The sequence below is a fragment of the Phyllobates terribilis genome, unplaced genomic scaffold (genome assembly GCF_046119375.1).
Source record: "Phyllobates terribilis strain yellow unplaced genomic scaffold, ASM4611937v1 Scaffold_625__1_contigs__length_943254, whole genome shotgun sequence".
Taxonomy (NCBI): domain Eukaryota; kingdom Metazoa; phylum Chordata; class Amphibia; order Anura; family Dendrobatidae; genus Phyllobates; species Phyllobates terribilis.
This window is the reverse complement of record NW_027363385.1, coordinates 887988-906192: the sequence shown is the minus strand read 5'-3', so window position 1 is coordinate 906192 and position 18205 is coordinate 887988. Positions and strand designations below refer to the sequence as shown.

General features: G+C 48.1%; 1 protein-coding gene across 3 annotated transcripts in view; it reads right to left on the bottom strand.

Annotated features, from left to right (window-relative positions):
* LOC141233756 (uncharacterized) overlaps window positions 1–18205 on the bottom strand; it is a 132452-nt gene that overhangs the window by 36033 nt on the left and 78214 nt on the right. For 2 of the 3 annotated variants that reach the window (XM_073667947.1, XM_073667948.1), the window contains 2 exons: window positions 3248–3475; window positions 3011–3042 (listed from right to left, as the gene is read on the bottom strand). In XM_073667947.1, coding sequence (XP_073524048.1) covers window positions 3011–3042; window positions 3248–3475 — 260 coding nt within the window. The remainder of the gene's footprint in view (window positions 1–3010; window positions 3043–3247; window positions 3476–18205) is intronic. The other variant, XM_073667950.1, reaches the window with a different exon arrangement.

Below are 18205 nucleotides of genomic sequence, written 5' to 3'. Positions count from 1 at the left end.
CATACTCCAGCCTAACTACTATTCGTGATTGGAGGCCCTTGTGATGACGGCTTCCTGCTTCCACCATGACTCAGCTCATAGGGCTAATTTTTAGAAACCCTATGCACATTGTGCAGTGGACAAATCTGGAATGTACAGTGGTCCTATCAAACTAATATTTGTCATTGGAGGCCCTTGTCACAGGTTGTGCCACATTGTGACTGAGATAGGGGATACATATTCAATAGAAATTTACACTGACTGTTGATGACCGACTGATGGTCCTCTGAAAACTTGAATTGAGGGCCACAAGTACTACAGTACTCCATCGTAGATAATGTTTCACAAGGGAGGCCCTTGTCATGGAATCTCCCTGCACTTATGACACAGCCCCCAGGAGTAATTTTTGGAAATACGAAGCTTCACATTCTGCACTGGACCAAGTATTACAGTATCAAGAAGTCTTCTCTTCCTATATAATCGGTGGAATATTAAAAATCAAAATCTCAGCCATTTGGAGAAGCTTCTCCAACCCATCCTGGTGGGGGGCACCATATATCCTTTGTCCTTTGACTTGCACAAGTGATATATTTGATATTGCATTTTGGCCTCTTAAATGCAATTTAGGTTAGGCTTGGTAGTTGTTCTTGTGTGTCTGTAAAAGTGGCGTAACACTGCGACAAACTTATTCCCAGAAACCATATGTGAGTCAGAAATTCATGCAGGCACATTCTCCAGGCTCTTCCCATTCTGTTTCATCACTTTCCCATCCATTTCAGACTTTTCCTCAGGCCCCAAGACCCCTTTATAGGGTCCAATAGAAAATTACTCGTGATTATTACAAAGTACTCGTTACGAGTATGGCGATTGCGAATATTTCGGTACTCGCTCATCACTAATTGAGAAGTACGTGACCAGGGAGTGTGGGTGTCTATGGGCAAAATCCAAACTACGTATCCGTTTGAGATGGTCTCAATAGTCTTCTCATATCTTGAGACGTGCAAGGGTGGCTACGAATACATCTTGGTGGTGATGGACCATTTCACTCGATTTGTTCAAGCATATGCCACCACCAATAAATCAGATTGAACAGCAGCAGAGAAGATCTTCAATGATTTTGCTTTGAGGTTTGGGTTCCCTACGAGGTTACACCACGACCAAGGAAGCGAATTTGAGAACCAGCTCTTTGCCAAGCTAGGAAAGTACTGTAGAATTCAGAGATCTCACACAACACCCTATCACCCAGAGGGTAATGGACAAGTGGAACGTTTTAACCGGACATTATTGTCGATGTTGTGCGCTTTAACAGCTGATGAGAAGAAAGACTGGAAGAGTCCTCTGTCAAAAGTGGTACATGCCTATAACTGTACAAAGAGCGATGCAACGGGTTACTCACTCTTTTTCCTATTGTATGGACGATCGCCAAGACTGCCAATCGACATCATGTTCGATACTCCGGTGTCAGAGACTTACAGAATATATCCAGAGAACGTTCGGATATGGAAGGAACGGATGGCAGAGGCATACAACATAGTGTCCAAAGTGGTTGCGCAAGGACAGAGCAAGAATAAGGAGTACTATGATCGAAAATGTTATGGAGTAGAATTGGCACCGGGAAGCCGGGTGCTAGTCAAGAACGTACGTGAGAAAGGCGGTCCAGGAAAACTTTGTTCGTACTGGGAAGACAAGGTGTATGTGGTCGTAAAGAGGAAAGCCGATGACAGTCCAGTGTATGAAATCCGATTGGAAACGGGAGACAAGAAAACCAGAATAGTCCATCGGAATTTACTACTACCCTGTGATTATCTCCCACCACAACAAGACTTCCCAGAAGTAGACCGACCTCATCCGAGATCGACTAAGGGACCACCACAGACTGAAGCAGGTACAGAAAAGCTGCACCCTATTATCTGTCCTACCTCACCCGCACGAAAAGGGAGACTAAACCCTCACTCCTACTAGGAGTGATACCCTCTAAAACCTAAGTCTTTTATAAGATGAACCCCCATTACGCCTAACTTTCTATGTTTGCCACTTAGCCATCTACCTTGATTTCCGTACAAACCCTACGGATCCAACCTTCTAATCTCAGCTAAATACCATATAAAACAAGGATACCACTACCTCAGGTACCCGTAAAACTATCCTCAATACTAGTAGACGTTAGTCCTATTTCCACCCTTATACTTACCTAGATCTACCCCTTTCTCCACAGCAAGCCTTCCTATCCAGAGGTCATTCTCCCAGCACCCTTAATGGACCCAGCTGCAGGTTGAGTGGTTGACTGTACCAGCGCCTACTTTTAATTTTTTGTATTATAGAATAGAATCTATTTAAGTTGGCCCTGAAAGAAATTTTGGTTGTATGTGGCATCACCAAGGACTGTAAGGCAATAATCCCTGACTAGATGCCTCTAATACGCTATCCCTACTCGAGCAGCTAACCCTAAACTAATAACAGCTATGAGCGGTATTATTATAGAATAGAATTTATTTAAATTAGTCCTGAAAAGGACTGTTGGTTTAACGTTAGCAGCACCAAGTACTGTAATGTATTGAGCCCTGCTTAAATGCCTGTAATACACTATCCCTTCTTTAGCAGCTAACCCTACACTAATTGCAGATAAGAACAGTATTATAATAAAATAGAATGTATTTGAATTAACCCTGAAAAGGCCTGTTGGTTTAATGTTGCACCAGCAGATGCTGTAAGCTATAACATACTGTCCCTTCTCCAGCAGAAACAATGCGCCGAGCATGGCGTCAACGGGTCTTATATAGACCCAAAGATGCTATGTAGCCTGGCCAATCACAGTAATGCCAGTAACCAACATGGCTGTGGCATTATAGTGATTGGCAGGCAATCTCTGCATGTTTAGTGGCTGAAAATCAGCCACGAAACAAGCGGGGCGAGAAATTGAGTATGGCGATGGAGTACTCGAGCACAAAGATGCTCGATCGAGTACCGAGCGGTGCCTTGCACGCTCGCCTATCATTAGTAATTATCAGAACATGCAGAATGTTTTTCTTACCCATGCCTGCGCAAATTCATTTTTTGAGCTTTCTGTGAAGAAATAATGAAAGATGATTAGCGACTTGCATAAAATATTACAACATTATAAATTCTGATGTGGTATCAAACCAATGCGAGGATAGCCAGCTACTCTGGATTTAATGAAGAAACCACTGTCTCAGCCCCTTTTTGACACAGTGACACGATTAATAGAGACTCCCACCATACTTTATCATTACGCCGTACTCGTATTCACCTGCGTTCAGTTGTAGGATATCCCGCATCTGTTGCACTTTTCTCACCATTATCCTGTCTATGCCAATATCCTTTACTTCTGATTTATTCATCAACTTCATGTCGCCCGTGGTCAGCGTCAGCAGGGGACACCGCGGGGTGATTGTCCCCCCCTCCCATTCAGCAATTTTTATTTTTTCGGACTTGTTGTCCTCCATACCACAAATCATTAATATCATCTTCCCTGGTCCTAAAAAAACCACAAATGACACATTTATATCAGATCACAAGAAGGTGCTGAGAACGCTTCTGATACAGAACGCAACGTTTTAAGACTTGGGTTAGACTCGTACTTTATTTCAGGTTTTATTGGAAAGTTATCATTCAATACAGGCAATAGCATGCAATGCACAGCTACACCCCGACATGAATAACATGAAGCAATGAATATGAAATGTTTTAGAGCGATGCATGCTGGTAATATTTCTTGGATCGAAAGGTCCGATTAGCATTTGGTTCTATTGAGACTCCACGTCGTGGTAGACCCTATTAAAGGTCAATGACCTTCATTGGGTGCCATTGGTATCTGGTATATACCCAAACTACAAAGTGGATAGAAAAAAAAAATAACTTGCATTCTCAAATGCCAATATCTAGTCTTGCCAATGAACGTCTAAACTCTACCAAGCTGCACTGCACATAGAAGCCTGTGCACACCCGCCGATCGCACACACCCTGCAGAATTGCACCAGCACAGATGTAACACATGTCACCGTCAATGAAAACGCATAATAACAAAAGAAGTGTCAGCCGTAAAAATGAGAGGATCGCTTGAAATTCGAATTCAATAACAAATTTCCCCCAAAACTTTAATTTGAAGTTGAATAAATTAGCGTGAATCTCAATATTGGAAAGCTTTTAATTTCTCTAAAAATGCATGTGCAGGACAAAGGAGAGAGGAACCCGCTAACCACAAGAGCTTACACTCTACAGGAGAGAGAGGACCAAACTGACGATAAGAGCTTACACTCTACAGGAGAGAGAGAGGACCCCACTGACCATAAGAGCTTACACTCTACAGGAGAGAGAGAGGACCCCACTGACCATAAGAGCTTACACTCTACAGGAGAGAGAGAAGACCTCACTGACCATAAGAGCTTACACTCTACAGGAGAGGGAGAGAGGACCCCACTGACCATAAGAGCTTACACTCTACAGGAGAGAGAGGACCCCACTGACCATAAGAGCTTACACTCTACAGGAGAGGGAGAGAGGACCCCACTGACCATAAGAGCTTACACTCTACAGGAGAGAGAGGACCCCACTGACCATAAGAGCTAACACTCTACAGGAGAGAGAGGATCCCACTGACCATAAGAGCTTACACTCTACAGAAGATGACCCCACTGACCACAAGAGCTTACACTCTACAGGAGAGAGAGGACTCCACTGACCATAAGAGCTTACACTCTACAGGAGAGAGAGAGGACCCCACTGACCATAAGAGCTTACACTCTACAGGAGAGGGAGAGAGGACCCCACTGACCATAAGAGCTTACACTCTACAGGAGAGAGAGAGCACCCCACTGATCATAAGAGCTAACACTCTACAGGAGAGAGAGGATCCCACTGACCATAAGAGCTTACACTCTACAGAAGATGACCCCACTGACCACAAGAGCTTACACTCTACAGGAGAGAGAGGACTCCACTGACCATAAGAGCTTACACTCTACAGGAGAGAGAGAGGACCCCACTGATCATAAGAGCTAACACTCTACAGGAGAGAGAGGATCCCACTGACCATAAGAGCTTACACTCTACAGAAGATGACCCCACTGACCACAAGAGCTTACACTCTACAGGAGAGAGAGGACTCCACTGACCATAAGAGCTTACACTCTACAGGAGAGAGAGAGGACCCCACTGACCATAAGAGCTTACACTCTACAGGAGAGAGAGAGGACCCCACTGACCATAAGAGCTTACACTCTACAGGAGAGAGAGGAACCCACTGACCATAAGAGCTTACACTCTACAGGAGAGAGAGAAGACCCCACTGACCACAAGAGCTTACACTCTACAGGAGAGAGAGGACCCCACTGACGATAAGAGCTTACACTCTACAGGAGAGAGAGGACCCCACTGACCATAAGAGCTTACACTCTACAGGAGAGAGAGAGGACCCCACAGACCATAAGAGCTTACACTCTACAGGAGAGAGAGAGCACCCCACTGATCATAAGAGCTAACACTCTACAGGAGAGAGAGGATCCCACTGACCATAAGAGCTTACACTCTACAGGAGAGAGAGGATCCCACTGACCATAAGAGCTTACACTCTACAGAAGATGACCCCACTGACTATAAGAGCTTACACTCTACAGGAGAGAAAGAGGACCCCACTAACCATAAAAGCTGACACTCTACAGGAGAGAGAGAGGACCCCACTGACCATAAGAGCTTACACTCTACAGAAGAGAGAGGACCCCACTGACCATAAGAGCTTACACTCTACAGGAGAGAGAGGACCCCACTGACCATAAGAGCTTACACTCTACAGGAGAGAGAGGATCCCACTGACCATAAGAGCTTACACTCTATGGGAGAGAGAGGACCCCACTGACCATAAGAGCTTACACTCTATAGGAGAGAGAGAGGACCCCAATGACCATAAGAGCTTACACTCTACAGGAGAGAGAGGACCCCACTGACCATAAGAGCTTACACTCTATAGGAGAGAGAGAGGACCCCACTGACCATAAGAGCTTACACTCTACAGGAGAGAGAGGATCCCACTGACCATAAGAGCTTACACTCTACAGGAGAGAGAGGATCCCACTGACCATAAGAGCTTACACTCTATAGGAGAGAGAGAGGATCCCACTGACCATAAGAGCTTACACTCTACAGGAGAGAGAGGACCCCACTGACCATAAGAGCTTACACTGTACAGGAGAGAGAGAAGACCCCACTGACCATAAGAGCTTATACTGTACAGGAGAGAGAGGACCCCACTGGCCATAAGAGCTTACACTCTACAGGAGAGAGAGAGGACCCCACTGACCATAAGAGCTTAAACTCTACAGGAGAGAGAGAGGACCCCACTGACCATAAGAGCTTACACTCTACAGAAGAGAGAGGACCCCACTGACCATAAGAGCTTACACTCTACAGGAGAGAGAGGACCCCACTGACCATAAGAGCTTACACTCTACAGAAGAGGACCCCACTGACTATAAGAGCTTACACTCTACAGGAGAGAAAGAGGACCCCACTAACCATAAAAGCTGACACTCTACAGGAGAGAGAGAGGACCCCACTGACCATAAGAGCTTACACTCTACAGAAGAGAGAGGACCCCACTGACCATAAGAGCTTACACTCTACAGGAGAGAGAGGACCCCACTGACCATAAGAGCTTACACTCTACAGGAGAGAGAGGATCCCACTGACCATAAGAGCTTACACTCTATAGGAGAGAGAGGACCCCACTGACCATAAGAGCTTACACTCTATAGGAGAGAGAGAGGACCCCAATGACCATAAGAGCTTACACTCTACAGGAGAGAGAGGACCCCACTGACCATAAGAGCTTACACTCTATAGGAGAGAGAGAGGACCCCACTGACCATAAGAGCTTACACTCTACAGGAGAGAGAGGACCCCACTGACCATAAGAGCTTACACTCTACAGGAGAGAGAGGATCCCACTGACCATAAGAGCTTACACTCTATAGGAGAGAGAGAGGATCCCACTGACCATAAGAGCTTACACTCTACAGGAGAGAGAGGACCCCACTGACCATAAGAGCTTACACTGTACAGGAGAGAGAGAAGACCCCACTGACCATAAGAGCTTATACTGTACAGGAGGGAGAGGACCCCACTGATCATAAGAGCTTACACTCTATAGGAGAGAGAGGACCCCACTGACCATAAGAGCTTACACTCTATAGGAGAGAGAGAGGACCCCACTGACCATAAGAGCTTACACTCTACAGGAGAGAGAGGACCCCACTGACCATAAGAGCTTACACTCTACAGGAGAGAGAGGATCCCACTGACCATAAGAGCTTACACTCTATAGGAGAGAGAGAGGATCCCACTGACCATAAGAGCTTACACTCTACAGGAGAGAGAGGACCCCACTGACCATAAGAGCTTACACTGTACAGGAGAGAGAGAAGACCCCACTGACCATAAGAGCTTATACTGTACAGGAGAGAGAGGACCCCACTGGCCATAAGAGCTTACACTCTACAGGAGAGAGAGAGGACCCCACTGACCATAAGAGCTTAAACTCTACAGGAGAGAGAGAGGACCCCACTGACCATAAGAGCTTACACTCTACAGGAGAGAGAGGACCCCACTGACCATAAGAGCTTACACTCTATAGGAGAGAGAGGACCCCATTGACCATAAGAGCTTACACTCTATAGGAGAGAGAGAGGACCCCACTGACCATAAGAGCTTACACTCTACAGGAGAGAGAGGACCCCACTGACCATAAGAGCTTACACTCTACAGGAGAGAGAGGATCCCACTGACCATAAGAGCTTACACTCTATAGGAGAGAGAGAGGATCCCACTGACCATAAGAGCTTACACTCTACAGGAGAGAGAGGAACCCACTGACCATAAGAGCTTACACTGTACAGGAGAGAGAGAAGACCCCACTGACCATAAGAGCTTATACTGTACAGGAGAGAGAGGACCCCACTGGCCATAAGAGCTTAAACTCTACAGGAGAGAGAGAGGACCCCACTGACCATAAGAGCTTAAACTCTACAGGAGAGAGAGAGGACCCCACTGACCATAAGAGCTTACACTGTACAGGAGAAAGAGTACCCCACTGACCAGAAGAGCTTACACTCTACAGGAGAGAGAGAGGACCCCACTGATCATAAGAGCTTACACTCTACAGGAGAGAGAGGACCCCACTGACCATAAGAGCTAACACTCTACAGGAGAGAGAGGACCCCACTGACCATAAGAGCCTACACACTACAGCAGAGAGCGAGGACCCCACTGACCATAAGAGCTTACACTCTACAGGAGAGAGAGGACCCCACTGACCATAAGAGCTTACACTCTACAGGAGAGAGAGAGGACCCCACTGACCATAAGAGCTTACACTCTACAGGAGAGAGAGAGCACCCCACTGATCATAAGAGCTTACACTCTACAGGAGAGAGAGGACCCCACTGACCATAAGAGCTAACACTCTACAGGAGAGAGAGGATCCCACTGACCATAAGAGCTTACACTCTACAGGAGAGAGAGAAGACCCCACTGACCATAAGAGCTTATACTGTACAGGAGAGAGAGGACCCCATTGGCCATAAGAGCTTACACTCTACAGGAGAGAGAGGACCCCACTGACGATAAGAGCTTACACTCTACAGGAGAGAGAGGAACCCACTGACCATAAGAGCTAACACTCTACAGGAGAGAGAGAGGACCCCACTGATCATAAGAGCTTACACTCTACAGGAGAGAGAGGAACCCACTGACCATAAGAGCTAACACTCTACAGGAGTGAGAGGACCCCACTGACCATAAGAGCCTAACACTACAGGAGAGAGCGAGGACCCCACTGACCATAAGAGCTTACACTCTACAGGAGAGAGAGGACCCCACTGACCATAAGAGCTTACACTCTACAGGAGAGAGAGAGAGAACCCCACTGACCACAAGAGCTTACACTCTACAGGAGGGAGAGGACCCCACTGACGATAAGAGCTTACACTCTACAGGAGAGAGAGGACCCCACTGACGATAAGAGCTTACACTGTACAGGAGAGAGAGAGGACCCCACTGATCATAAGAGCTTACAATCTACAGGAGAGAGAGGACCCCACTGACCATAAGAGCTAACACTCTACAGGAGAGAGAGGACCCCACTGACCATAAGAGCCTAACACTACAGGAGAGAGCGAGGACCCCACTGACCATAAGAGCTTACACTCTACAGGAGAGAGAGGACCCCACTGACCATAAGAGCTTACACTCTACAGGAGAGAGAGAGGACCCCACTGACCATAAGAGCTTACACTCTACAGGAGAGAGAGAGGACCCCACTGACCATAAGAGCTAACACTCTACAGGAGAGAGAGGATCCCACTGACCATAAGAGCTTACACTCTACAGGAGAGAGAGGACCCCACTGACTGTAAGAGCTTACACTCTACAGGAGAGAAAGAGGACCCCACTGACCATAAGAGCTGACACTCTACAGGAGAGAGAGAGGACCTCACTGACCATAAGAGGTAACACTCTATAGGAGAGAGAGAGGACCCCACTGACCATAAGAGCTTACACTCTACAGGAGAGAGAGGACCCCACTGACCATAAGAGCTAACACTCTACAGGAGAGAGAGGATCCCACTGACCATAAGAGCTTACACTCTATAGGAGAGAGAGAGGATCCCACTGACCATAAGAGCTTACACTCTACAGGAGAGAGAGGACCCCACTGACCATAAGAGCTTACACTGTACAGGAGAGAGAGAAGACCCCACTGACCATAAGAGCTTATACTGTACAGGAGAGAGAGGACCCCACTGGCCATAAGAGCTTACACTCTACAGGAGAGAGAGAGGACCCCACTGACCATAAGAGCTTAAAATCTACAGGAGAGAGAGAGGACCCCACTGACCATAAGAGCTTACACTCTACAGGAGAAAGAGTACCCCACTGACCATAAGAGTTTACACTCTACAGGAGAGAGAGAGGACCCCACTGATCATAAGAGCTTACACTCTACAGGAGAGAGAGGACCCCACTGACCATAAGAGCTAACACTCTACAGGAGAGAGAGGACCCCACTGACCATAAGAGCCTACACACTACAGCAGAGAGCGAGGACCCCACTGACCATAAGAGATTACACTCTACAGGAGAGAGAGGACCCCACTGACCATAAGAGCTTACACTCTACAGGAGAGAGAGAGGACCCCACTGACCATAAGAGCTTACACTCTACAGGAGAGAGAGAGCACCCCACTGATCATAAGAGCTTACACTCTACAGGAGAGAGAGGACCCCACTGACCATAAGAGCTAACACTCTACAGGAGAGAGAGGATCCCACTGACCATAAGAGCTTACACTCTACAGGAGAGAGAGAAGACCCCACTGACCATAAGAGCTTATACTGTACAGGAGAGAGAGGACCCCACTGGCCATAAGAGCTTACACTCTACAGGAGAGAGAGAGAGGACCCCACTAACCAAAAGAGCTTACACTCTACAGGAGAGAGAGAGAGGACCCCACTGACCATAAGAGCTTACACTCTACAGGAGAGAGAGGGCCCCACTGACCATAAGAGCTTACACTCTACAGAAGAGAGAGAGAGGACCCCACTGACCATAAGAGCTTACACTCTACAGGAGAGAGAGAAAGGACCCACTGACCATAAGAGATTACACTCTACAGGAGAGAGAGGATCCCACTGACCATAAGAGCTTACACTCTACAGGAGAGAGAGAGCAACCCACTGATCATAAGAGCTTACAGACTACAGGAGAGAGAGGACCCCACTGACCATAAGAGCTAACACTCTACAGGAGAGAGAGGATCCCACTGACCATAAGAGCTTACACTCTACAGGAGAGAGAGAGCACCCCACTCACCATAAGAGCTTACACTCTACAGGAGAGAGAGAGGACCCCACTGACCATAAGAGCTTACACTCTACAGGAGAGAGAGGACCCCACTGACCATAAGAGCTTACACTGTACAGGAGAGAGAGAAGACCCCACTGACCATAAGAGCTTATACTGTACAGGAGAGAGAGGACCCCACTGGCCATAAGAGCTTACACTCTACAGGAGAGAGAGAGGACCCCACTGACCTTAAGAGCTTAAACTCTACAGGAGAGAGAGAGGACCCCACTGACCATAAGAGCTTACACTCTACAGGAGAAAGAGTACCCCACTGACCAGAAGAGCTTACACTCTACAGGAGAGAGAGAGGACCCCACTGATCATAAGAGCTTACACTCTACAGGAGAGAGAGGACCCCACTGACCATAAGAGCTAACACTCTACAGGAGAGAGAGGACCCCACTGACCATAAGAGCCTACACACTACAGCAGAGAGCGAGGACCCCACTGACCATAAGAGCTTACACTCTACAGGAGAGAGAGGACCCCACTGACCATAAGAGCTTACACTCTACAGGAGAGAGAGAGGACCCCACTGACCATAAGAGCTTACACTCTACAGGAGAGAGAGAGCACCCCACTGATCATAAGAGCTTACACTCTACAGGAGAGAGAGGACCCCACTGACCATAAGAGCTAACACTCTACAGGAGAGAGAGGATCCCACTGACCATAAGAGCTTACACTCTACAGGAGAGAGAGAAGACCCCACTGACCATAAGAGCTTATACTGTACAGGAGAGAGAGGACCCCACTGGCCATAAGAGCTTACACTCTACAGGAGAGGGAGAGGACCCCACTGACCACAAGAGCTTACACTCTACAGGAGGAAGAGGACCCCACTGACGATAAGAGCTTACACTCTACAGGAGAGAGAGGACCCCACTGACGATAAGAGCTTACACTCTACAGGAGAGAGAGAGGACCCCACTGATCATAAGAGCTTACACTCTACAGGAGAGAGAGGACCCCACTGACCATAAGAGCTAACACTCTACAGGAGAGAGAGGACCCCACTGACCATAAGAGCCTAACACTACAGGAGAGAGCGAGGACCCCACTGACCATAAGAGCTTACACTCTACAGGAGAGAGAGGACCCCACTGACCATAAGAGCTTACACTCTACAGGAGAGAGAGAGGACCCCACAGACCATAAGAGCTTACACTCTACAGGAGAGAGAGGACCCCACTGACCATAAGAGCTAACACTCTACAGGAGAGAGAGGATCCCACTGACCATAAGAGCTTACACTCTACAGGAGAGAGAGGACCCCACTGACTATAAGAGCTTACACTCTACAGGAGAGAAAGAGGACACCACTGACCATAAGAGCTGACACTCTACAGGAGAGAGAGAGGACCTCACTGACCATAAGAGGTAACACTCTATAGGAGAGACAGAGGACCCGACTGACCATAAGAGCTTACACTCTACAGGAGAGAGAGGACCCCACTGACCATAAGAGCTTACACTCTACAGGAGAGAGAGGATCCCACTGAACATAAGAGCTTACACTCTATAGGAGAGAGAGAGGATCCCACTGACCATAAGAGCTTACACTCTACAGGAGAGAGAGGACCCCACTGACCATAAGAGCTAACACTCTACAGGAGAGAGAGGACCCCACTGACCATAAGAGCTAACACTCTACAGGAGAGAGAGGATCCCACTGACCATAAGAGCTTACACTCTATAGGAGAGAGAGAGGATCCCACTGACCATAAGAGCTTACACTCTACAGGAGAGAGAGGTCCCCACTGACCATAAGAGCTTATACTGTACAGGAGAGAGAGGACCCCACTGGCCATAAGAGCTTACACTCTACAGGAGAGAGAGAGGACCCCACTGACCAAAAGAGCTTAAACTCTACAGGAGAGCGAGAGGACCCCACTGACCATAAGAGCTTACACTCTACAGGAGAAAGAGTACCCCACTGACCATAAGAGCTTACACTCTACAGGAGAGAGAGAGGACCCCACTGACCATAAGAGCTTACACTCTACAGGAGAGAGAGGACCCCACTGACCATAAGAGCTAACACTCTACAGGAGAGAGAGAGGACCCCACTGACCATAAGAGCTTACACTCTATAGGAGAGAGAGAGGATCCCACTGACCATAAGAGCTTACACTCTACAGGAGAGAGAGGACCCCACTGACCATAAGAGCTTATACTGTACAGGAGAGAGATGACCCCACTGGCCATAAGAGCTTACACTCTACAGGAGAGAGAGAGAGGACCCCACTAACCAAAAGAGCTTACACTCTACAGGAGAGAGAGAGAGGACCCCACTGACCATAAGAGCTTACACTCTACAGGAGAGAGAGGACCCCACTGACCATAAGAGATTACACTCTACAGGAAAGAGAGGACCCCACTGACCATAAGAGCTTACACTCTACAGGAGAGAGAGGACCCCACTGACCATAAGAGATTACACTCTAAAGGAGAGAGAGATGACCCCACTGACCATAAGAGCTTACAAACTACAGGAGAGAGAGAGAGGACCCCACTGACCATAAGAGCTTACACTCTACAGGAAAGAGAGGACCCCACTGACCATAAGAGCTTACACTCTACAGGAGAGAGAGAGGACACCACTGACCATAAGAGCTTACACTCTACAGGAGAGAGAGAGAGTACCCCACTGACCACAAGAGCTTTCACTCTACAGGAAAGAGAGAGGACCCCACTGACCATAAGAGCTTACAAACTACAGGAGAGAGAGAGAGGACCCCACTGACCATAAGAGCTTACACTCTACAGGAGAGAGAGAGGACACCACTGACCATAAGAGCTTACACTCTACAGGAGAGAGAGAGGACCCCACTGACCATAAGAACTTATACTGTACAGGAGACTGAGGACCCCACTGACCATAAGAGCGTTCACTCTACAGGAGAGAGAGATGACCCCACTGACGATAAGAGCTTACACTCTACAGGAGAGGGAGAGGACCCCACTGACCATAAGAGTTTTCACTCTACAGGAAAGAGAGGACCCCACTGACCATAAGAGCTTAGACTCTACAGGAGAGAGAGAGGACCCCACTGACCGTAAGAGCTTACACTCTACAGGAGAGAGAGGACCCCACTGACCATAAGAGCTTACACTCTACAGGAGAGAGAGAGGACCCCACTGACCGTAAGAGCTTACACTCTACAGGAGAGAGAGGACCCCACTGACCATAAGAGCTTACACTCTACAGGAGAGAGGATCCCACTGACCATAAGAGCTTACACTCTACAGGAGAGAGGACCCCACTGATCATAAGAGCTTACACTCTACAGGAGAGAGAGAGGACCCCACTGACCATAAGAGCTTACACTCTACAGGAGAGAGAGGACCCCACTGACCATAAGAGCTTATACTGTACAGGAGAGAGAGGACCCCACTGGCCATAAGAGCTTACACTCTACAGGAGAGAGAGAGGAAACCACTGACCATAAGAGCTTAAACTCTACAGGAGAGAGAGAGGACCCCACTGACCATAAGAGCTTACACTCTACAGGAGAAAGAGTACCCCACTGACCATAAGAGCTTACACTCTACAGGAGAGAGAGAGGACCCCACTGATCATAAGAGCTTACACTCTACAGGAGAGAGAGGACCCCACTGACCATAAGAGCTAACACTCTACAGGAGAGAGAGGACCCCACTGACCATAAGAGCCTAACACTACAGCAGAGAGCGAGGACCCCACTGACCATAAGAGATTACACTCTACAGGAGAGAGAGGACCCCACTGACCATAAGAGCTTACACTCTACAGGAGAGAGAGAGGACCCCACTGACCATAAGAGCTTACACTCTACAGGAGAGAGAGAGCACCCCACTGATCATAAGAGCTTACACTCTACAGGAGAGAGAGGACCCCACTGACCATAAGAGCTAACACTCTACAGGAGAGAGAGGATCCCACTGACCATAAGAGCTTACACTCTACAGGAGAGAGAGAAGACCCCACTGACCATAAGAGCTTATACTGTACAGGAGAGAGATGACCCCACTGGCCATAAGAGCTTACACTCTACAGGAGAGAGAGAGAGGACCCCACTAACCAAAAGAGCTTACACTCTACAGGAGAGAGAGAGAGGACCCCACTGACCATAAGAGCTTACACTCTACAGGAGAGAGAGGACCCCACTGACCATAAGAGATTACACTCTACAGGAAAGAGAGGACCCCACTTACCATAAGAGCTTACACTCTACAGGAGAGAGAGAGGACACCACTGACCATAAGAGCTTACACTCTACAGGAGAGAGAGATGACCCCACTGACCATAAGAGCTTACAAACTACAGGAGAGAGAGAGAGGACCCCACTGACCATAAGAGCTTACACTCTACAGGAAAGAGAGGACCCCACTGACCATAAGAGCTTACACTCTACAGGAGAGAGAGAGGACACCACTGACCATAAGAGCTTACACTCTACAGGAGAGAGAGAGAGTACCCCACTGACCACAAGAGCTTTCACTCTACAGGAAAGAGAGAGGACCCCACTGACCATAAGAGCTTACAAACTACAGGAGAGAGAGAGAGGACCCCACTGACCATAAGAGCTTACACTCTACAGGAGAGAGAGAGGACACCACTGACCATAAGAGCTTACACTCTACAGGAGAGAGAGAGGACCCCACTGACCATAAGAACTTATACTGTACAGGAGACTGAGGACCCCACTGACCATAAGAGCGTTCACTCTACAGGAGAGAGAGATGACCACACTGACGATAAGAGCTTACACTCTACAGGAAAGGGAGAGGACCCCACTGACCATAAGAGTTTTCACTCTACAGGAAAGAGAGGACCCCACTGACCATAAGAGCTTAGACTCTACAGGAGAGAGAGAGGACCCCACTGACCGTAAGAGCTTACACTCTACAGGAGAGAGAGGACCCCACTGACCATAAGAGCTTACACTCTACAGGAGAGAGAGAGGACCCCACTGACCGTAAGAGCTTACACTCTACAGGAGAGAGAGGACCCCACTGACCATAAGAGCTTACACTCTACAGGAGAGAGGATCCCACTGACCATAAGAGCTTACACTCTACAGGAGAGAGGACCCCACTGATCATAAGAGCTTACACTCTACAGGAGAGAGAGAGGACCCCACTGACCATAAGAGCTTATACTGCACAGGAGACTGAGGACCCCACTGACCATAAGAGCGTTCAGTCTACAGGAGAGAGAGATGACCCCACTGATCATAAGAGCTTACACTCTACAGGAGAGAGAGGACCCCACTGACGATAAGAGCTTGCACTCTACAGGAGAGGGATAGGACCCCACTGACCATAAGAGCTTTCACTCTACAGGAAAGAGAGGACCCCACTGACCATAAGACCTTACACTCTACAGGAGAGAGAGAGGACCCCACTGACCGTAAGAGCTTACACTCTACAGGAGAGAGGATCCCACTGACCATAAGAGCTTACACTCTACAGGAGAGAGGACCCCACTGATCATAAGAGCTTACACTCTACAGGAGAGAGAGAGGACCCCACTGACCATAAGAGCTTATACTGTACAGGAGACTGAGGACCCCACTGACCATAAGAGCTTGCACTCTACAGGAGAGAGAGATGACCCCACTGATCATAAGAGCTTACACTCTACAGAAGAGAGAGAGAGAGGACCCCACTGACCATAAGAGCTTAAACTCTACAGGAGAGAGAGAAAGGACCCACTGACCATAAGAGCTTACACTCTACAGGAGAGAGAGGATCCCACTGACCATAAGAGCTTACACTCTACAGGAGAGAGAGAGCACCCCACTGATCATAAGAGCTTACACACTACAGGAGAGAGAGGACCCCACTGACCATAAGAGCTAACACTCTACAGGAGAGAGAGGATCCCACTGACCATAAGAGCTTACACTCTACAGGAGAGAGAGAGCACCCCACTGACCATAAGAGCTTACACTCTACAGGAGAGAGAGAGGACCCGACTGACCATAAGAGCTTACACTCTACAGGAGAGAGAGAGGACCCCACTGACCATAAGAGCTTACACTCTACAGGAGAGAGGACCCCACTGACCATAATAGCTTACACTCTACAGGAGAGAGAGAGGACCCCACTGACCATAAGAGCTTACACTCTACAGGAGAGAGGACCCCACTGACCATAAGAGCTTACACTCTACAGGAGAGAGGACCTCACTGATCATAAGAGCTTACACCCTACAGCAGAGAGAGAGAGGACCCCACTGACCATAAGAGCTTACACTCTACAGGAGAGAGAGAGGACCCCGCTGACCATAAGAGCTTACACTCTACAGGAGAGAGAGGACCCCACTGATCATAAGAGCTTACACTCTACAGGAGAGAGAGAGGACCACACTGATCATAAGAGCTTACACTCTACAGGAGAGAGAGAGGACCCCACTGATCATAAGAGCTTACACTCTACATGAGAGAGAGGACCCCGCTGACCATAAGAGCTTACACTCTACAGGAGACATAGAGGACCCCAATGACTATAAGAGCTTACACTCTACAGAAGAGAGAGAAGACTCCGCTGACCATAAAAGCTTACACTCTACAGGAGAGAGAGAGGACCCCATGACCATAAGAGCTTACACTCTACAGAAGAGAGAGAAGACTCTGCTGACCATAAGAGCTTACACTCTACAGGAGAGAGAGAGGAGCCCACTGACCATAAGAGCTTACACTCTACAGGAGCAAGCGAGAGGACCCCACTGACCATAAGAGCTTACACTCTACAGGAGAGAGAGAGGACCCCACTGACCATAAGAGCTTACACTTTACAGAAGAGAGAGGACCCCACTGACCATAAGAGCTTAGACTCTACAGGAGAGGGAGAGGACCCCCCTGATCATAAGAGCTTACACTCTACAGGAGAGAGAGAGGACCCCACTTACAATAAGAGCTTACACTCTACAGGAGAGAGAGAGGACCCCACTGACAATAAGAGCTTACACTCTACAAGAGAGAGAGAGGACGCCACTGACCATAAGAGCTTACACTCTACAGGAGAGAGAGAAAGGACCCCATTGACCATAAGAGCTTACACTCTACAGGAGAGAGAGAGGACCCCGCTGACCATAAGAGCTTACACTCTACAGGAGAGAGAGGACCCCACTGATCATAAAAGCTTACACTCTACAGGAGAGAGATGACCCCGCTGACTATAAGAGCTTACACTCTACAGTAGAGAGAGGACCCCGCTGACAATAAGAGCTTACAATCTACAGGAGAGAGAGGACCCCACTGACCATAAGAGCTTACACTCTACAGTAGAGAGAGGACCCCGCTGACAATAAGAGCTTACAAT